Below are 22,651 nucleotides of genomic sequence, written 5' to 3'. Positions count from 1 at the left end.
TTTAACCTTATTTTGTTTAAAATAAGCCAGTATAGACATGGCAACGTGTGAAATTGCCATTTAGATAGAGTTGAATGTAACGAATGGGTTATAAACGTGACGTTTTGGGGTAGCCTGTAACTTTCGTTTAGACTGATTTAACTTGACACTCGCCAGATGAATGGGCTCCGCCTTGTTCCCCGAACATTCTCAGAAAGTTCAGCAGACATACACGCGGGTCTGGCGATAAATAAAAGTACCCTTAACATGATTCCCTTGTTCAAGTGAAAAATGGTTGATGAAATGTGCAGTTTATGAGCTCTAAATGAATAAAATAGCGTGAGTTTTATTGTGGTAGGATTTTAAAAGCCATAACTTCACTCAGTTCATATCCAGGCAAAGTGGTAAATAATCCTTTTGCTTTATCCACAATAAATGAGAGACTGGGAAAGTAGAAGTGGGTGTGGGTGGGTTGCTAAGGGGGGGGGGGGGGGGCGCGCATTCAGAGAATTTTGTCCCGGGCCCAGCCAAACCTGTCAGCGGCCCTGGGTGGCACAACTGCAGGTCTCTAGTGTGGCGTCGACTCCGTTCTTCGTATCAATCGGCTTCCTGAAGGGAGATTAGTTCACCACAGTAAGTTGTAGATATTAAAGGTTTCACAAGCAGGTTCCCTGAAGTGGGACGGCAGCTCGTCATCTAAAGCTGTGCGTGTACCGTAAAAGATCACAGATTAATGAACCCAAAGTTTAGTTTGGGGCTGGATGTGTTTCTTTGTGTCCGATGGTTTACATGAAGCAAAGAGGTTCCTGTGTTCTTTACCACCGGAGCCATCACCTCATTAAAAGGTGCTGCAGCACTTTGTTGCTCACTGACTTCAATTTGTGAATTACATCAGCTGAGTTTGTTGTAGGGTTCATAAAACCTGAGTCTGAAGGCTCAATTTCCAAGACTTGGATCAAACTTTTTCATTGACTTGGTGTGTAGAAATTAGGGCTGGGCGAGTTAACTCGTTATTATTGCGTTAACTTGTTGATTATTTAACGCCGATAAATATTTTATTGTGCATTAATGCTGTTTTTTTCCAATTTAAATTCTTTTGGGGGGCTTTTGTGCCTTTAATGGAAAGTTCAGAGAGACCGGAAGCAGGGGGCAGAGAGAGGGGGAACAACACGCAGCACAGGGCGTCCGATGCGGGACTCGAACCGGGGCCAGCTGCAGCGAGGACTATAGCCTCTACCCACTACGCCACAGACCACCCCTGTTTTATTATTTATTTTATTATTGTAAAAGTCTGCTGCTCACAGGCTTTTATTTTGTAAAAGTCTGCTGCTGTCTGCTGTGGAACAGGAAAAGAAAGTAATCGGCGGATCCACCAAACACGGAGAAGGGTACGGAACTTTTACTCGGCCATTTTCATTTTAAAGTTCTTCCAGACGGCGGAGTCGACAGAACCAAAGTCATCTGTAAACACTGCCAAGTTGAATTGTCTTCTCAGCGTAGTAGTTCCAGTCTAAAATATCACTTAAAGGCAAAACACACAACTGATAGCAGCAAGTCATTCAAGGAAACAGACAGTGGAGCGAGGCTTCTACATAAAAACTACAGAAAGATGCTGATGTTAAAAGTGTGTTTGCACAACAAATGTTATGGCACTTTCATTCATATGGCAGCACATTTAAAATAAAACTAAATGCTAAAAGCTATACACTACTTTTGGATTCTGGGTACAAATGCGATTAATCGTGATTAACCAGGGAAATCGTGTGATTAATTAGATTAAACATTTTAATCGTTGCCCAGCCATAATAAAAAGTAACTTGGTTGTAACAAAAGGTTTGCTTTTCATTTAACTAGGCTTTTTGGGCGTTTGTGCCTTTAATGGAAAGTTCAGAGAGACAGGAAGGAGGGGACAGAGAGAGGGGGAACAACATGCAGCACAGGGCCAGCAGCAGCGAGGACTATAGCGTCTGTACATGGGGCGCCTGCTCAACCCACTACGCCACCAACTGCCCTGAAATTTGTATTTTTTATCTGAATTCAAGAACTGATGTGCCATACAATCTAAGGTGTAAAATCAAGTGAGGATTCAGCTGTTTAACGTTTCCCCTTCAAACGCAGTGGGACATTCCTGCAGTGAAACCAGCTTCTTGCTGCTGGTCCTATTTTTCTGCCCTCCCTTCAGCCGAAGCTCTGCCTCCATTCTTCTTCTCTTTTGTCTGGAAGCAGGTCTGGACGTGCTCTGCTTCCTCTGGGCTCTGCACGGCTCAGCTCCTGGCCTGAAGCCCCGACTGGGGCTTAACTTTCACTTGTGACATGTTTGTTAATGAAGTCTGTAGCAGTTCCAGTGCAGCCCTGTGTTAAGGACTTCAGTAAAGTAAGGTCGACCCGTTTTTCATCTTACAGACGGTTGGATGGGTGTCTCGAGACTTTCACTATTAGAATGATAAATGAACCCAAGATGTCAGTCTTTAGCTTCAAATAGTAAGCCAGCCTAAACTATTTGAATAAATCCAGTATCTCTCCATTCCCCATATTTTATTTTCCATTCACTAACGGTGCGTTCAGACCGGACACGGTGCGAATTTTCGCGTCGCGTTACCTGCGCGAGTTTTGCCGCGGGTGTAGTTGAATTTACTCGCGTTATTCGCGCGAGTAAACAACGAGCGAATTTTCGCTCAAGGGGCTATTTGGCGCCATTCCCTCCATTTCATTCTCTCATCAACCATGGCTGATATAAGTACCATCGCGTCCTTGTACCTGCTGTGGCAGTCCAAGATTCATTGGAAACGCACACGCCGTCGTGTCCGGGTCAGTGACATCATCCAGAGGCGCGCTCAGCTCGGAGAATTTCACCGCCTTCTCCAGGAGTTGCGTCTGGATGGCTTCCAGCCGTATTTCAGGGTCACCAGGACCCAGTTTGATGACCTGCTCGGGAGGATCGGTGCCGTGATCTCTCGGCAGGACACCAACTACAATATATCATGACGTCACTGTCGTCCATAATCTCAATGCTGATAGGCTGTCGTGACGTGAATATTTCGGCAAAGTTGGATTTTCTGAACTCGTGTCTTGTCATTCGCGCCGCGTCAAAACCGTCATTCGCGTCTATTTGCGTCTTTGCATTGACTTTGTATGTAATCACGTTGCGCGAAAAATTCGTGCCGCGTCCGGTCTGAACGCACCGTAAGTTTTGTATATAATCACCCATATTCAATGCATCTCCTGTTTGTTTAAGGTTCATGTCTTTGGTCATCGTTTTAATAAATAGTTCATATATCTATATGTATGTTTAATCACAGGTTGTGTCCTATGCTTTCTTTATGTAATGTCCGTCCAACCAAACGAGAATTCACGAAAGTAGCCAGATATGAGACTGATTATTAATTGAAACATTAATTTGACATACCAGGATCCAGAGGGGAACCCTCAGGGGCTTCTACGCCTTCAGAGAAGGCCTTAAAAAAGTCAGAACAAAAACATATTAGTATTAAATAATAATATATGTATACATAAAAAAAAACCTCAATCACTCTCATTTAATTTAATACAATACATTTAATACTACATTCTCTCTAATCTATGTTCCAAAGTTAAGTTTACTGTCAAATTCACATCGGCAATGAAAGGGTGACTGTCCTGAAACATACTATCCAATCAGAATCGTCCATCTCTATCGAAGCAAGATTAACCGGCTCATTAATTGGTTAGGACTTCACGCATCTCGGGGAAGGCAAAGCTATGTGTTTTGGTTTGGAGAGTGATGGGAAAATTGACCAATCTTGGTTTGATTTGAAGTGGGCGGGACAAAAAAAAAGATCGTAGGCCTTCGTGAAGTCCGAAAAGCGTGCAGCCCCAGTCTAGCATTAGAGTAGGCTTTCTTGCATCCACACCCCAGTCCAGCAGGTGGCGGTAATGCGCCTTTTCCGTTAAGCTGTCAACCGCCATAGTAACCCAAGAAGAAGAAGAAAAGCTATGTCAATGGTGCAGAGTGGAGCGGTTGAGAGACAGAATGGCGGAAGACGAGACCAATGTTGTGGCTAGCTTGATTGCCTTTTTTCCCGCAATGATTTTTTTTCTTCAGCAATGAGGGCTGAGGTGAGGGCCAGCCGTAGTGCTCACGGTTCGCTACTGCCAGGATCTTAAGATTTTGTGTTTTTCCTTCATTCGAAGGTGGTGCCCTACAGTCGAGGTTTAAGGTTTATTGAGACAGTGAGAACATCTTAGCCTAGAAATCTAGACGCCCCTAGCGACCGCAAATTGAATTTGCTCCCGGGCTAGTCTAGTCACTTGTGGTCGTTTTGCGAGGCTGCAAATCGAAACTTAATCGGGCCAATCAAATCGTGAGGAGCGGGGTCGGAGGCCAGGCTACCTAGTGACGACAGAGGTGCGACGTTTCAGTGTGTAGTTCCAGAGAGAGGTAAACAATGGCTGCGCCCAGCGAACAGTCTTTCGAGTTGGCTTTGGCAGCGACTCTAGAAGATTTCAATATACATTTTTCTTTGCGAGACGAACAGATAACTGCACTTAAGTTTTTCTTGAAAAAAAAAAGGACATTTTCGGAGTTTTGCCCACCGGGTACGGTAAAAGTTTAATTTACCAGCTTGCTCCGTTGGTGGGACGACGCTCTGATTGGTTGTTGCGCCATCCTATTGTGTGGCGTTGAGTGCAGAGGCAACTTAACAGACAACCGTTTATCCCGCCCACACTGCTATCCAGCTTCACTAGACCCCTGTACAGCTTTTTGCTGTACGGGTCTGGCTTGCTAGGCTAAGAACATCTGATAAATCCTTATATTATATATATTTGCCCAAATATCGCTACAAGTCTCTTTTCTGCCTTTGCGTTCACTGAACTGGCCTTGTGACACGTCCTGACGCATTATTTCTGCTTCCCTGGAATAGCAAGGTGTATTGGATTGATCAACCTGGATTAACAGAATACGTCCTTGCTGTGACAAACCTTTATTTAACCTTGTAGATTATTTTTTTAAATAGCACGAGATGAATGCACCCCCCCACAGCAGTAAGAGGCCTTTCTGGGAATGCTGATGCACAATGAGACGATGAGCAAGCAGAAAGATGAAATGATGAAAAGAAGATTGAAAGACTAACCAATAGAAATTCAGTACATTTAAAGAATAAAGAGCTTACTGATTGGCTCATTGGGCCACAGCAGGAAATGCCAAATTAGGAACGAGGTGAATTTTACAGCGTGTGACGAAGGTGAAGGAGTGAATCCCGAGCTAAGGAACTAAGTCGTGTAAGAGGAAAGAAATCTTTATTCCCTTTTTTCCCAAATAAAACAGGAAGCAGCTGCAGAGATTCACTGAAACATGTTCAAACATGAACATAAACCCAGTTTATAAGGTAAAAAAAGCAGAGTTTGTTCATTTCTGAGCAGCTTTAAAGTGAATATCTGCTCTGAGCTCCTTTCTCCTCCAGCACAGCCTGAACCCTCTCAGACTGTTTCCACTCACCTTTTCTTATTCACATCCTCTAAATATGTATAAGAAATGGTGAGTCAAGTCATTTTATTTAGCAGATGTTGGACAAAAAGCTGTTTACAGAGACGTAACACATTATTTTGAGGCACTGTTTTCCTGCACAGCACCACGACATCAATGTTTTAATGGTTTTCTTCCTACATTTTACTGACTTTTTTCTATGGAGACCCAGAAATCATGGAACCAGATTGCATGCAGATAGTTTCAGCTTTAACTTGCGGTTAATGTTTATTAGAATAAATCTGTTTCTGTCTCACTGCTCAGCCCTCAGTTGGACCTTCATGCGATAAGGTTTAGGAGTCAGAGTGATCCCATAGACTGGAGTGAAGTCCGGTTCTCCAGCATCCTCCGGCCAGGTGAACTTAAACCTCCTCAGCAGAGTCACCATGATGAGGAAAAGCTCCATACGAGCCAGACTCTCTCCCAGACACATCCGAGGACCTGACACACAGAAAAGGGCCTCAGAGTGATCTTTGATGGTCGGATTTAACTCGTTTTCTATGTGCATGCCATTCCAGATGTGATAGAGGTTTTACACATGTGTACCTGCAGAGAAAGGCATGAAGGCCTCTGGCTTTACGAACTCTCCCTGCTCATCGAGGAAGTTCTCAGGGTTGAATTCATGAGGGAACTTCCACTGTCCCTCCTCCTTCAGCACTGAGGTCAGGTTCTGGATGATCATTGTGCCCTGAAGAGGAATAAAACATCAAAAGACTCTCCTCACTTTGATGGTCGTCGAACCAAAACCAGCTTTAACCCTCATACCTGATTTAAAACACAACTTAAATTCTAGAAGGGGACCTTTTTGTCCCCTTTTAAAACGACCTAAAAAAAAACACCTGTCTATGGGAGCCGTTTCTGCAATCTGCCACTGCAGAAAAACTAAAAAGCTGTAAAAACTGATGTTGTAGCTCATCAATGACATATCCCAGACCTAATAATCCCCATAGAATATTTCACTTTGCACTGCATACATTGAAAATACAGCAGTTTTTGTGTGTTTTAAAAGAAATTGGTGTTTACCTCATATACACTGGTATTTAAAGGGTTCATTTTTTGAAAATAATTGAAAACTTGGTGGTTATGATCAGAACTGAAGTGGAAGAAAAGATTTATGAAAAAAGAAGTGGAAAAAAATATTAACATATGGTATTTTGGGGATCATTTTAGAAGGGGACAAAAATGTCTCTTTTCAGAAATTAAGGAGTTTTTTTTTTTTAAATCAGCCATAACAAAAAAAATAAAAATCCCTAAAAATCAATGTTGTTGCTAATCATTGACATATCCCAGTCCCTAATTATCCCTACTCAATAATTCCACTCTGCATTCCATATTTTGAAAATACTGGCACCTAAAGGCTTCAAAATTGGGCTAAAAAGTTCAAATTGGAATCTAAAGGGTTAATTTGTTTTAAAATAATTGAAAACTTGGTAGTTATGATCAGAACTGAAGTGGATGAAAGATTTATGAAAAAAAAGTGGAAAAAAATATTAATATATGTTTTTAGGTCGTTTTAAAAGGAGACAAAAATGTCCCTTTTCAGAAATTATAGAGTTTTTTTTTACACAATGAAAAATTGCATTACATATGATGTGTGTTTGAAATTTGAAAAAATAGTCAAAAATGCACAAATGGACCAAATATGACGAGTATCACTATTTCCAGTGTGACATTAGAGGAGAAAGTTCACCCCGGGTGGAGAAAAATGTCCCTATCAGGGATTAGGGTTAAGCAGCTGCCTCTCACCTGAGGAATGGAAAATCCCAAGAGCTCCGTGTTTTTAGTCGTGCAGTGAAAGACGCTGAGAGGAACGGTGTTGGCAACCCTCTGCACTTCATGGATCACAGCCTGGATAAAGAGAAATGACTTTATTCATCCGACTCTGAGCCGATGGAAGGTGCTGCAGAGCCGGATCAACAAAGCGGCGGCTTCCAGAACTGTCATCAACACGGTAACAGACACCGTGGATCCCTGGTTCCTCCAAGAATGACAGAATTTAAATCAAAAGGAGGAACATCTGGTGATACGCAGCACCTGCATGTAGGGCATGTGGTGTCTGTCCTCGTAGCTGGGCTGATCCTTCCCCTCCAGCACCTGATCGATCTCCTGCTGACATCGTTCTGAGGGAGCAGAAGCAGCATAGAGCTTGAAAGTCCCGCCCCCTTTTTTGCTTCTTCTTCCTACTTCCGTCGTCCCCATGGGACCTCATGCCTGGATCTATTAACATGGGCAGGATGATGTCTTCTGTTCCCAGTCATTATATGCCTTTTTACAGTACACGCATGATGTTCTGGGGTTAAATATGGATGAGTTCATGCAAAAACATTGGCGATTTGTCGTAGGAGTGCCTGGTTAAACGTTGTAAAAAAAAGTTAGGGTAAAAAGACTACATTGCGTCGCATATGCTACGTCACTGATCCCACATTAACTGTATACCGGCGGTCTCGCTGGCTGGCATAGACGAAGCCAGACATATCACCACCAGCATAGCAGAAGCTCTCCACGTGCCCCGACTGGTAGTGGTTCTCTCCTCGGCTCACAAGTTTTTGTTCGCCCTCGAAAAACTGAGTGAAACTGGCCAACGACAGCGCCATTCTTCCACTCCTCCGCGCGCCCAAACGTGATGACGTTTATTTTCCGTGCCAAACGCTACATGCTGTAGTTCGAGAAATGCTCAGAAAAATAACTTAACAATGAAGCACTTATGCCCGCTAAACTGTTACACTACTGGTATGAAAAAATATTAAAAAATATCCTACACAACATATGTGAAATGCAAGACTCAATTCCATCAAGCGCAAAAAATAGTTTTATTCCGTCTTGGCTCCGTCATTGACTTGAATTGCAAATTATTACACTTCCGTGGTCCCGAGGGGAGGAAGTTGAATGACGTCAAGGAGGCGGGACTTTCAAGCTCTATGGAAGGAGGATGCGTGTCACTGTAAAGCTCAACAAAGACCCATCCCTGCTGAACTGATCCTGGATGCCTGTCACAAACACACACACACACACACACACACACACACACACACACACACACACACACACAAACACACACACACACCAACACACACACACACACACACACACACACACACACACACACACACACAAACACACACACACACACACACACACAAACACACACACACACACACACATGTTCCAGCACAAAATAAAACAAAGTGTGGAGCTGCTTTCTGTGTGTCTGCACTGCACCATGGGTTCGAAACCGCATACTGCATACTACATACTTCCATATTGCATACTCATCGATCAGACAGTATGCAGAGTGTTTACCCACAATGCATTTCGCTCCTGCCCGAGCCGAAATCAGCCGGCCTGAAGCTGATTTCCCTTAAGCTCTAAACTCTGTAAACTTTAGCAACATTTGAAACATTTTCAGGAGAGAAAGTAGTCGTTTAGATCCCCAACGTGTTGAAAATTTAGTTTTAGGTTTTATGTCTTGGGCTGTGCATACCGCATACTACATACTACATACTGCGTACTGCATACTACATACTGCGTACTGCATACTGCATACTGCATACCGCATACCGCATACCGCATACCACATACTACATACTGCGTACTGCGTACTGCATACCGCATACCACATACCGCATTCCACATACCGCATACTGCATACTACATACTACATACTGCGTACTGCATACTACATACTGCGTACTGCATACTACATACTGCATACTACATACTACATACTGCGTACTGCATACTACATACTGCGTACTGCATACTACATACTGCATACTACATACTACATACTGCGTACTGCATACTACATACTGCGTACTGCATACTACATACTGCGTACTGCATACTGCTTACTGCGTACTGCATACCGCATACCACATACCGCATTCCACATACCGCATACCGCATACCGCATACTGCATACTACATACTACATACTGCGTACTGCATACTACATACTGCGTACTGCATACTACATACTGCGTACTGCATACTACATACTGCGTACTGCATACTACATACTGCGTACTGCATACTACATACTACATACTGCATACCGCATACCGCATTCCACATACCGCATACCGCATACTGCATACTACATACTACATACTGCGTACTGCATACTACATACTGCGTACTGCATACTACATACTGCGTACTGCACACTACATACTGCGTACTGCATACTACATACTGCATACTACATACTACATACTGCGTACTGCATACTACATACTGCGTACTGCATACTGCATACCGCATACTGCATACCGCATACTGCATACCGCATACCACATACTACATACTGCGTACTGCGTACTGCATACCGCATACCGCATACCGCATTCCACATACCGCATACCGCATACCGCATACTACATACTACATACTGCGTACTGCATACTACATACTGCATACTACATACTGCATACTACATACTGCATACCGCATACTACATACTGCATACTACATACTGCATACTACATACTGCATACTACATACTGCATACTACATACTGCATACTACATACTACATACTGCGTACCGCATACTACATACTGCATACTGCATACTGCATACTACATACGGCATACTGCATACTGCATACCGCATACTACATACTACATACCGCATACCGCATTCCACATACCGCATACCGCATACTACATACTACATACTGCGTACTGCATACTACATACTGCATACTACATACTGCATACTGCATACTACATACTACATACTGCGTACTGCGTACTGCATACTACATACTGCGTACTGCGTACTGCATACTACATACTGCATACTGCGTACGGCATACCACATACTACATACCGCATACCGCATTCCACATACCGCATACCGCATACCGCATACCGCATACTGCATACTACATACTACATACTGCGTACTGCATACTACATACTGCATACTGCGTACTGCATACTACATACTGCATACTACACACTGCATACTGCATACTACATACTACATACGGCATACTGCATACCGCATACTACATACTGCATACTACATACTGCATACTACATACTGCATACTGCATACTACATACTGCATACTACATACTGCATACTACATACTGCATACTACATACTGCATACTGCATACTGCATACTACATACTACATACTGCGTACCGCATACTACATACTGCATACTGCGTACCGCATACTACATACTGCATACTGCATACTGCATACTACATACGGCATACTGCATACTGCATACCGCATACTACATACCGCATACTGCATACTACATACTGCATACTACATACTACAAACTGCATACTGCATACTGCATACTACATATGCATACTACATATGCATACTACATACTACATACTGCATACTACATCCTGCATACTGCATACTACATACTGCAAACTACATAGTACATACTACATACTGCATACTACATATGCATACTACATATGCATACTACATACTACATACTTTCATCCTGCATACAGCATACTCATCGATCAGACAGTATGCAGAGCGTTTACCCACAATGCAGTTCGCTCCTGCCCGAGCCGAAATCAGCCGGCTTGAAGCTGATTTCTCTTAAAGCTATGGTAGGTAATCCTAGAGAGCTAGCAAGAGAGCTAGCAAGATTCGAAAGTGTCCACTCCTCTAAGCTCCACCCCCCCCTCCCCATTCCGTCAGTGCTTCATCCAAAGCCGGTGGAACCGCATGCGCACATGGAGCAGGGAGCCGGCAGAGGGGGGCGTAGGCAGAAAGCAGAGGCATCTGATTGGTTTTTTGTAGGCGACAGTGCAGTGTAGTGCTTTTTCTCAGTCCTGCAGCTGCCACAGAGGTCTGATTATTTTCGTCCCTTTTTCTAAATACATCTTGTGTAGATTTCTCTCAGGATAGACGGACCATTTCACCCAGTATTACAAAATGTGTTTCTGAACAGGATTACCTACCATGCCTTTAAGCTCTAAACTCTGTAAACTTTAGCAACATTTGAAACATTTTCAGGTGAGAAAGTAGTCGTTTAGATCCCCAACGTGTGGAAAACCTGACAAAATACCGGCTGTTTACAATTTTGTTCCCACGAATTCCGCGCTACTAAAGCTAGCCACAGTGAGCAACGCACTTCCGGTTATTTTCACAAAATAAAATACCCGTTGCCTTTTATCATAGGGAAAGCCATTAGGATACAATTGGTGCTTTTGTTTTGAAAACAGGAAGTGAACCTACCCTCGTTGTAGCTAGCTTGAAACTGCCGTTTTGACAGGAAATGACGATCGGCGACGTCACGTTTGGTTGCATCTTGGGTAGTTTGAGTATGAGTAGTAACCTCATGATGCATACCCAACATTTCAGAGAATCTAGTCTGCATCCGGGAACTTCTCGCTGACTCAAACTGGCATACTAACTCAAAAAGTTAGTATGAGTAGTAGGAGAAGTATGCGGTTTCGAACACAGCCTTGGTTTTTGGGTTCATGTCTTGTATTTAGTTTACCATTGTCTTCCCCACAGTTTCTGTTTGCTCATTAGTAGCATTCAGTCACCAATCACTTCCAGTTCCCTATTTAGTTTCCAGGCTGCCTTGTCTTTTTGTGAAATCCTTTCCTTGATTTTCACCCCTTCATGCCACGTCAAGCTACGACCTTAAAGTTAAGTGTCTTTCAAGTCTTTTGTTTGTTTTTTTCAATAATATTCATGTATTTATTCCACAGTTTAGTCTTGTTATCCGGCTCAGCCGCGCCTTTTGTTTAACTTTGGTTTGTAAAATAAACCATGCTTGCATTTCTCACTTCTGGAGTCCACATCCGTGTCCTGCCAACCCACCAGTCCTGACATGCACACCTTCTGCACTGTATTAAGGTAAACCTTTTCCACTCAGGGGAGTCTGACTGACAGAGATAAACACTAATATCAGACTTTAGATAGAAAGACACTGGAACACAATTTGGGACAATGACAAAAGGCAATATTTCTTATTTAAATGTTCGGACACACCTTGTATGTGTGGGTAGTTCATCAGGTAGAGAAAACCAGTGAGCAGGGTGTTGGAGGTGGTGTCAGTCCCGGCAAAGTGAAGGTCCAGAGAGTTAATTACGAGCTCTTCCTCAGAAAATGAGAAATCTTCTTCTTCGCCTCTCTAAAAAAATAAAAAAAAATCAGCGGTTGATGTTAATTGTGCAGTTTTACCGTAAGGATGCACATTCTGGACCTCTAAATAACTTCCCACCTCTCATGGACAGTACGAAAAGCTACAAACTCCTGTGATCTTCCACTAATTTCACCGAATTCAACACAGCTCACACACAGTTTGATGTGGGAGAAAGTGGGCAAACCTTAGCCAGTTCGTCCAGATAGCAGTCAACAAAGTCTCGGGGCTCTCCGGGGACTCTGGTCTTCTTGTGCTCATTTAGCAATTTCGTTACAATATTCTGACACGTCTAAAGAAACAAAACAGAAACAAGAGCCACGTCACACCTGATTTATGAGCTGAATCATTTTAAAAGCACACCTCAAAAAGGTTGGAACTAGAGCTGGGCGAGTTAACTCGTTATTATCGCGTTAACTTGTTAATTATCTAACGCCGACAAATATTTTATCGCGCATTAACGCAGGTTTTATTATTGTAAAAGTCTGTTGAATGCATCACATTCACACAGTTACAGCAAACACCACGAGGCATGGAGTAATAAAATAAAGATAAACTAGCAGGTAACATCACCGCTACAGGTGTGAAGCTCACGGAGCTAACCGGCGCTACTTCCTCTTTTACTTGTTTCAAAATAAAAGCACGTATTTCAAAATAAATTTAAAAAAAACTCCTGCATTTACAGCCAAGTTGAATTGTCTTCTCAGCGTAGTAGTTCCAGTCTAAAATATCACTTAAAGGCAAAACACACAACTGATAGCAGCAAGTCATTCAAGGAAACAGACAGTGGAGCGAGGCTTCTACATAAAAACTACAGAAAGATGCTGATGTTAAAAGTGTGTTTGCACAACAAATGTTATGGCACTTTCATTCATATGGCAGCACATTTAAAATAAAACTAAATGCTAAAAGCTATACGCTACTTTTGGATTCATTTTTGGATTCTGCGTACAAATGCGATTAATCGTGATTAATCAGGGAAATCATGTGATTAATTAGATTAAACATTTTAATCGTTGCCCAGCCCTAGTTGGAACACCATGTAAAATATATAGAAAACCAGAATGCACTGATTGGATAATCTCCTAAACCAACCGCTTATCCACAATAGAGCAGAGAAGATGCATCAAATGTCAAATGTTTAGACATTTTATCATTTCATTAAGAATATGAGCTCATCTTGAATTTAATGGCAGAAACGCAACAAAAGGCTGAAACTGGTACTCAACAGGCACATATCACAACTAATTAGGTTGACCGGCAACAGGTCAGTAATGTGATTGTGTATTAAAAGAACTGGAAAGCTGCACATCTGGAAAGGCTCCATGAAAGGTATAAACAGGTGTTAGAGCAACATCTGCTCCCTTCTTCAGGGAAGGCATCTTTCAGCGGGACTGTCAAACCCAGCGAATCCGATGCACGTAAATGGTCTTGGATGGGCGGTGTTTGGGTTTTCAGATCATTTCAACATTACCTCGAAATTCTTAAAGGCCTTTCTGAACGGCAGCGGCAGGTTACGGATCACAGGAAGAGAGTCATATAGCTGTAAAGGATGAAAAAGTCAGAATTCATTTACAATGCAAAAAGAACAATGATTTAAGTCCGCTATCTCTTAAAGACATGGTAGGTAATCCTGTTCAGTAATACTGGGTGAAATGGTCCGTCTATCCTGAGAGAAATCTATACAAGATGTACCGTAAATTCCGGACTACAGAGCGCACTTGATTATAAGCCGCACGCTCTAATTTTAGAAAGAAAATCAATTTTGTACTTGTATAGGCCGCACCGGATTTTAAGCCGCAGATATTTACGCAAAGATATTACACGTGAGGATTTTTTTAACGTTGGATTTAATCCGTATGGTAAAACAAACAAATACGGTACATTTTACGAATGCTTTTTTGAAACAGTACCTGTAACACATCGACCGTACTTTTATACGTGTCGGTAACACGCAAATAACGTTGCATATGCTTTTTTACTGAACAACGCGAACTTTGCAGCGTATCAGGAAAAGTCAGTCGCCTTCTTCTTACTCCTGCGCACTAAAACCATCAAAGTCCTCTTCCTCAGTGTCTGAATTGAACAACTTTAGGATACTGTCACTCACTTCAGTCTCTTCGTTGTCGCTCTCACTTGAGCACTCGCGGTCCTCTTCATCACGGAGCAGCCCAGCCTTCCGAAACCCGCCGGTGATGGTGGATGTTTTGACGCGGCTCCACGCATTTATAACCCACTGGCAGACCTCAGCAAAAGTTGCCCTTCTCATGCGGCCAGTTTTGGTGAAGGATTTCTCGCCACTCGTCATCCAAGTTTCCCACTCACTGCGCAGTGCCACTTTAAATGCACGGTTAACGCTGATGTCCAGTGGCTGCAAATACTTCGTGGTGCCCCCTGGAATCACAGCTGGGATAGAGTTTGTACTCTTGATGGCAGCTTTCACAGAGACAGTTATATGGGCCCTCATGCTGTCCATCACGAGCAGTGCTTTTTTTTGGTGAAAATATCCCCCTGGACGCTTGCCATAGCACTCCGTAAGCCATTCCTTCATTAGGCTTTCTTCCATCCAGCCTTTCTTATTGACTTTCACCACTATTTCTTTTGAGATCTTTTCCTTTGGCATTGTCAGACGCTTAAAAATCACCATGGGTGGGAGCTTTAGAAGATGCTGTGCAGCTCAGAACACACGTGAAGTGCGTCCTCTCGTGGCCAGTTGTTTTGATTGTGATGGACGAGTCACCTTTTTTATTTACAGTCCGGGTCAGCGGCAAGTCAAAGGTCAAAGGTACTTTGGCCCGATGGAATGCTCCGCTATCTTTGTTTGAGTAAATGTACGGAAGTTAGCGAGTTTTTCCTCGTAGTCGGGAGGGAGCTGCTGACACAGCGTCGTGCGTGCCCGGACGGACAGGTCTTTTCGTTTCATAAATCTGAAACACCACGATGGCCCACCTCCAAAATCTTCGATGTTCATCTCGGTGGCCATTTCTTTAGCCTTCAGCCTGATCTGCACGGTGGAAACTCCGCGGCCTCCTGCTCGCTGTGTGTTCACCCAGTCTTCAAGGGAGTTTTCCAGGTCCGGCCACCTGCTGTGATTACCTCTGAAAGCTTTTGTCGTCTTTTTGCATCGAGTCAGTTCTTCGCGCTGGTGTCTCCACCGTCTCACCATCGATTCATTTATGCCAAAACGACGTGCAGCACCTCGATTTCCTATTTCAATCGCCAGACGGATTACCTTTAACTTAAAAGCGGCATCGTATGCTTTTCTTCGAGTATCTTCCATGTTGATGAGGTTGAGTACAAATGACTGATTTACAAGACCGTAATTAACTGTGAAAGTTAGCATGATGTATCGCACAATTTCATTGGACCTCTGTGAACTTCTCATCAATTTTATTGGTCTACTGTTTGGCCCCATGAAAAAAAAAAACATGCATTAGCCGCACCATATTATAGGCCGCAGTGTTCAAAGTGTGGGAAAAAAGTAGCGGCTTATAGTCCGGAATTTGCGGTATTTAGAAAAAGGGACGAAAATAATCAGACCTCTGTGGCAGCTGCAGGACTGAGAAAAAGCACTACACTGCACTGTCGCCTACAAAAAACCAATCAGATGCCTCTGCTTTCTGCCTACGCCCCCCTCTGCCGGCTCCCTGCTCCATGTGCGCATGCGGTTCCACCGGCTTTGGATGAAGCACTGACGGAATGGGGAGGGGGGGGTGGAGCTTAGAGGAGTGGACACTTTCGAATCTTGCTAGCTCTCTTGCTAGCTCTCTAGGATTACCTACCATAGCTTTAAGTGCCAATATGTTAGAATACAAACTCAAGTGTCTTAAACCTGCAGTTTTTGTAATGGCCAGCAGGGGGCAGATACTATGGTTGGCTGAAGAGATAAGGGCCCTGCTTCTCCCTGCTTTAACAACCCCATCACCTCTGACCCGTCAGGATATCCGACTCAGGCCTGCTGCCTCTGACGCTCGTTCTGACTCACCATCGCCCACGGCCCATTGGCTATCTTGGCGTTCTCAGTGAAACATCGAACAATCACTTTGATCGTCTCATCTTCGTACTCGTAGCGTTTGCCGAACAGCACCTGGCAGATGATGTTGGAGGAGGCGTTATGAAACATCACCTGAGGACTCAGGGTCTCACCTGTAAAGGATCAAATACAGACTGAGCAGAATATGAGAGCGTCGCACATAGGTGGACACAAAATCCAGTCGTGATGACGCACCAATGCTGCTGTCCAGTGTTTTCATGGTGTGTTGGATCTCCTCCTTGATTCTGTCCTCCATCGACGTCTTTCCCAGACCGAAGTTCCTCAGAGTCATCAGAGCAAAGCGCCGATGGTCCTTCCAACTGGAGCCGTAATCTGCCAGAACTAATCCTTCAAGTGCAGCAACACAAACAGCAAAGTTTTCTATCTGGATAGATATCTGCCCACGGGCTCCCTAAAAGATGAGCATCACAGCCACAAAGTTGTCTCCATCACACTTTAATGGAATTTAATGTTCAACTGAAGAATACACGAATGGGAGGAGGATGCTTACTCAGGCAATAGATAAAAGAGACTTGATCAAACAATATGAAAACCTGTTGAACATGGGTTAGGCTCAGCTCGGCACGGTTTATCCTTAACGACGGCCTTTTATTGAGCTGTTAATGTGCACATTGTAAAAGGCTTTTTGATGAAGTGATGCTTTTACAACACATTCTGGGTAAAAGGTAAAGCTTTGTCAGCATGCTGCAGCATGTTTTGTGTCCGTTGCATTCATCCAAAGAGCTTTATATGAATGCAGCTGAACATATCCTCTAACAGTTTGTGTTCCACGACATGTGATGTCTACCTTTTCTCTGGCGGACATCGTTAACAAGCAGATCTTGGGGTCGTCCTGCGAAGTCGGTACCCTTGATCACGATTGCCTCCTTGATGGCCTTCAGCCCATTGATGACCACAGTTGGTTTGGAGCCCATGAACAAACTGTAGACATCTCCGTAAGATTTTTCAAGCTGGGAGAAAACCAGATTAATCGCCTGTTACTGTTTGAAGGATATAAATAAACATTTGTGCCACGGCTACACATAAAAATCTATTTCAAATACATCATTCAGCCACATTATGAATGATATTGATCATAGTTTATATTAAGTTGGTTCTCCGCATGTTGCCAAAAGACGAGAAGAAAGTTCCAGGGGTGTCATGGAGAGTCTGCTAGCAGGACTTTAGCAATAGATCCTTTCGACCTCATGGGCTGTGGCTTTGGTCTTTCAGGGTTGGGCTTAGGGCTGTAGCGATACACAAATCTCACGATACGATACACGATATTCAGCCAACGATTCAATACTATTTGATACGATTCAATACGATTCGATTCGATTCGATACACTTACATCATTTTCTGAAAAAAAGGGACAGTGTGATTTTCATGATATTCAGCCTACGATTTGGTTCAATACGATACACAATATTCAGCCAACAATTCGATACTATATTCGATTGGATACGATTCGATACACTTACATCATTTTCTGGAAAAAAAAGGGACAGTGTGATTTTCACGATATTCAGCCAATGATTCGATACGATTCGATACAATTCGTTTCGGTACGATACACAATATTCAGCCAACGATTCGATACGATTCGATTCGATACGATTCGATACAATACGATTCGATACGATTCAATACAATTGGATTCGATTGGATTCAATACGATACGATTCAATACACTTACATCATTTTCTGAAAAAAAGAGACAGTGTGATTTTCACGATATTCAGCCAATGATTCGATACGATTTGATACACAATATTCAGCCTACGATTTGATTCGATACAATTCGTTTCAGTACGATTCACAATATTCAGCCAATGATTCGATACGATTTGATACACAATATTCAGCCTACGATACGATACGATTTGATTCTATACGATTCAATACGATTGGATTCGATACGATTGGATTCGATTGGATTCAATACGATACGATTCGATCCACTTACATCATTTTCTGAAAAAAAGGGACAGTGTGATTTGACATGAATCGTCGCTGATTGGCACGGTGGTCCGACCTTTGAACAGGAAGGACAACACCGCTAGACAAACAGAAACAAACGTGAGAGCTATTTACTTTATATAACATTTTTATGAACTAATTTATCACTGTTTTGTATAATGTGACCCCCTGGCATTGTATTGTATTATATTAATGTTCTGTGTTTTCACTAAATCGGCTCTGCTTTGACAGGAGGAGCCAGTTCTGGTCCGATTCAAGAATCTGAGTCACTTTTGGGGGTTTAAAGGAGGCTTTTAAAAGAAAAACAAGAGGTTTGCCAGCTTTCGTGTAGTCTGGGTTCAAATCCCCTGGATGAAAGTGTAACCTTCCTCTTGGTCTTTTTGGGTTCTATCTGATCAACTAAGTTCAAATAAGGAGATTGGCAGTAGCACTGAAGCATGAGAGCATTAATCTCCATCTCACATAACACACAACACAAAATATGGTGTGAATGTTTATATCCAAATGTTCAGCTTTGCACACATTAAATGAAATGCAGTTCTTTTTTTAAAAAATTAATTCACAGAATGAAATGAAATTAGCTGAAACAGGTAAGTACTGGTATAGAAAATAATAAAGATCAAATAAAATAAAAATGTCTCTTTCCCCTTTAATGGGTTGAATTGTCCTTTTTATTTATTTTTATTTTAACAGTTCTTTAAGTTCCTTTGTCAGTTTGTTTTTTTGGAAAAAAATTTAAAAAATAGAAAAAAAGTCAAAAATACTGAGATCTCAGAAAAGAAAGTGCAATTAAAATGTGTGACTCCTCAGGACTGGGTCCTGTCCTACCACACTGATGCCCACACCAGAACCAAGAGAACGGAGGAACTCGTCCCTAAAATAAAAACAGCCAAAATAGTTCCTAAAAGTCTGGGAAAACACTCCTCCGAGTCGCTCCCGGGATCGGTTTCACGTTTTTTTTTTGTTTGTTTTTTAACCCCTTGTCCTGTCCAGCATTATGGCAGCAGAATTGTAATCTGAATACCGCTTATGCCGAACACATTTGCTATGCCAAGGGAAGCTTTATGAATGTAAAGCTCCCCATCAACTCCTTATTTTTATTTATTTATTTTTGTTACAATACTCAACATGATGTGATAGTGTGATAGTGCCGAACCGGACCGGGGGGACAGAGAGAGAGGGAGAGTGAAGAAGGGAAGGAACAAAAAAAGAACAGAAATATGAAGAGACAAACATAGAAAACAATGAAAAATCAAGCAACCAGCTGCTACACCTGTAAAAACAAAACTGAAGACAATCCACGGCTTTTGTGGTGAATCCAGCCTTAGAGACACCAGGAGCAGAGAACAAACACACAAACAAACAAACAAAAAAACAAAAAGCACAAGCAGCAGCAATCTCATATAATATAACTGTGGATACAGATGACCTTAAACCACAGGACAACACAACAACTGCTTAGTGAGCATGCTACTGGGCTAATGAATGTGTGTGTGTGTGTGTGTGTGTGTGTGTGTGTGTGTGTGTGTGTGTGTGTGTGTGTGTGTGTGTGCGTGTGTGTGTGTGTGTGTGTGTGTGTGTGTGTGTGTGTGTGTGTGCGTGTGTGCATGAACATGCAATACACATAGATGGTCCCACCTAATACCCACCCTGACCCTACCTGCCTACCCGTGAGTCGCTTTGAATAAAAGCGTCTGCCAAATGCATGAACATAAACATGAACATCACTGAAAGCAGCATATATGTGATAATATGTGGAAATAAACTGGAGCTAATAGTGAAGCTTGGCAAACACCATTAGGTGCTGCATGAGGCTCATTAACAACGATCACAGCGATTCAAATATTAGCTGATCAAGAAGGAAGACTGGAAGTCACTCATGACTTGTGTCACTGGTTGGATGCACTCCAGGTGTGCAGGCAGGTCATAGGTCATCAGGTCACTGATAACATGTTCTGCACACATAAAGAGGGTTGGAGCAGCAACGTTTCTGACTGACCCTCCTGTTGTCTTGTGGGTCAAACGTGACCCACTACCATGTTTAGCTGTAGAAAAAATACCTTAAACTATCTTTTTCCAACTTGAAATTTTATAACTTTTCCTAAAGGGACCCCATCATTAGAAAAAGTCATACTTTATGTTTGTTTATGTTTCCATGTGGGCTGTACACCACTAGGGTACAAAGATTGTCTTATGGGTCATTTTTGACCCGTGAATTATAAAAACATTTAAACACCTGAAAAAAGTTCACTGTTTTTTCCCTTTCAATATAATTAATTCAGAAGTAATTACTTCACATTTATATAGTAGCAATAATAAACCTTTATTATGTAAAAGAAAACTGAGAAAACAAGAAAACTGTTGGTCCAACTGACAGTTGGTTTGTGGTAAAAAAAAAAAAAAAAGTGTAATCCTGAAAACTGGTGATTGTCTTTTTGTATTGTGTAAAAAAATACATGATAAAAAATGTATTTAATTGAGTTGAATAGATAAATAACAGGTGGTTTCATCATACAAATAAAGTCAAATCTACATGTTGCTGCAGTGCAAAGGTTAATGTTGCTTTGACGAAGCTTTTCCTTTCATCGTATAAAAATGCAACGTCACAACAACTCAGAGCTTTTTCAAAACTAAAACAAAAAAAGCAGAAATGCCCAAAATCTTTTTACACATTCACTCACATTGTAGCACCAGTAACAGTAACAACACCCGGTTTTAAGGATTTAGGAGCATCAGGACATGTCGCAGCATTTCTTACCTTCTCAAAGTCCTTCAGGGGGTTCTCTGGGCTGAAGTGCAAAAGGTTCCCCAAAACCGGCAGGGCGGGGGGGCCTGGTGGGAAGTTCTTGGGCCTCCGAGATTTAAATTGGAGGATGATGAACCAAACACAGAGCCATAGCAGGACTGCTGTGACAAACATGGTTGTGAGGATTCAGCTCAACTAGAGAGACTGGGTGACATGCACTGAAAGGAAGGCTCTGCTCTGCTGTTAGCCCCGCCCTCTCTGGCTGTTAGCCCCGCCCCCTCTGGCTGTGTACTTTGGTCCTTTGTATTACATTTTTTTTCAATCGCTAACAAGCGCTTACCCATACTTCAGATACTTTTTCTAAACTCTTAACACAGACTCACACCTACAAAACACAATTGGCCAAATGGATAATTTTCTTCTCAAAAACACATTTTGTTAAAGCGATACAATGTAACTTCTCAAAAAGCCCACTCTGGAGCTCCCCCTACAGGCTTGGAGGTAATGTACGGTTACACTGTCGTAAATACAACACCCTTTCACTTTCACTTTTCACGTTTGTTGACGAACCGGCGAGGAGTCGGAAGGTGCAAGCTATGTCGACCGAGAAGGTAAGAGTAATCAAATGTACCTGGGAGCGTGAGAGGGGTCTATTTGTTTTTGCGGTAGGTGTGCCAGAAAGCAAGTCGAAGTACTTCCGCTCAGCTCCCGGGCCGCTCCAGCAAAGTTACATAGCGCAGTTATTCCAACTCAGACCCCTGAAGGGCATAGGAGACAGGCCAATCGTAATATTAAAACTCATTCTAGCCACACAATTTTTTTCAAGCTGTTATTTTAAGGTAGAAATGTTACATAGTATTGCTTTAAATATATAATAACTCTTCATTTCAAAATAGAACACATCTTTCTCTGCACACATTAACTTTACCAAAACACTGGAAATCTGACTCAAAATGAAATTATTCTGTCAAAGAATAACACTTGTTTACACTTCACAAGGTACATGCAGTCAATCAAAGTACACCAGGTTTCAAAATACTGGCTATTGTTGACATTACAAAAACTGCATAGACTTTTATGTTTCAGTTTTACAGGTATTTGCATGCAAAACATGAAATCCACCGTTTTTTCACTAAATTTCTTGGTTGGGAACTGTATGTCCACAAGTAATGTTCACATTCAAAGGCATTCCAGTAAAAAGCAAATAAGTTTTTTTTTTCCTTTACTGTTTACTACAGGAGGTACAGTAGAAATACTGTTTACAATAT

At 42.3% G+C, this 22,651-nt stretch overlaps 1 protein-coding gene across 1 annotated transcript; it reads right to left on the bottom strand.

Moving 5' to 3' along the window:
- Positions 1-5,668: 5,668 nt before the first annotated feature.
- Positions 5,669-21,557, bottom strand: LOC142384457 (cytochrome P450 2F2-like). Its single transcript, XM_075470711.1, has 11 exons — positions 21,396-21,557; positions 17,465-17,627; positions 16,852-17,004; positions 16,609-16,769; positions 14,098-14,166; positions 12,811-12,915; positions 12,473-12,614; positions 7,517-7,602; positions 7,229-7,330; positions 6,029-6,170; positions 5,669-5,923 (listed from the first exon to the last, which is right to left on the bottom strand). The coding sequence occupies exons 1-11, from the start codon at positions 21,555-21,557 to the stop codon at positions 5,736-5,738; spliced, it is 1,473 nt and encodes a 490-aa protein (XP_075326826.1). The 3' UTR covers positions 5,669-5,735.
- Positions 21,558-22,651: the final 1,094 nt, after the last annotated feature.

Source organism: Odontesthes bonariensis, chromosome 7 (genome assembly GCF_027942865.1).
Source record: "Odontesthes bonariensis isolate fOdoBon6 chromosome 7, fOdoBon6.hap1, whole genome shotgun sequence".
In the NCBI taxonomy this organism is placed as follows: Eukaryota; Metazoa; Chordata; class Actinopteri; order Atheriniformes; family Atherinopsidae; genus Odontesthes; species Odontesthes bonariensis.
The sequence above is the reverse complement of the archived record's forward strand: the minus strand, read 5'-3'. Positions and strand labels throughout refer to the sequence as shown.

Bases quoted from the DNA above. Each gene is read 5' to 3' on its own strand.
- LOC142384457 (XM_075470711.1), bottom strand. From the start codon at position 21,557: ATGTTTGTCACAGCAGTCCTGCTATGGCTCTGTGTTTGGTTCATCATC. The intron at 6,171-7,228 runs GTGAGAGGCAGC...ATTCCTCTTCAG, and splicing joins TGGGATTTTCCATTCCTCAG to GGCACAATGATCATCCAGAA. The intron at 5,924-6,028 runs GTACACATGTGT...TCTGTGTGTCAG, and splicing joins CTTCATGCCTTTCTCTGCAG to GTCCTCGGATGTGTCTGGGA.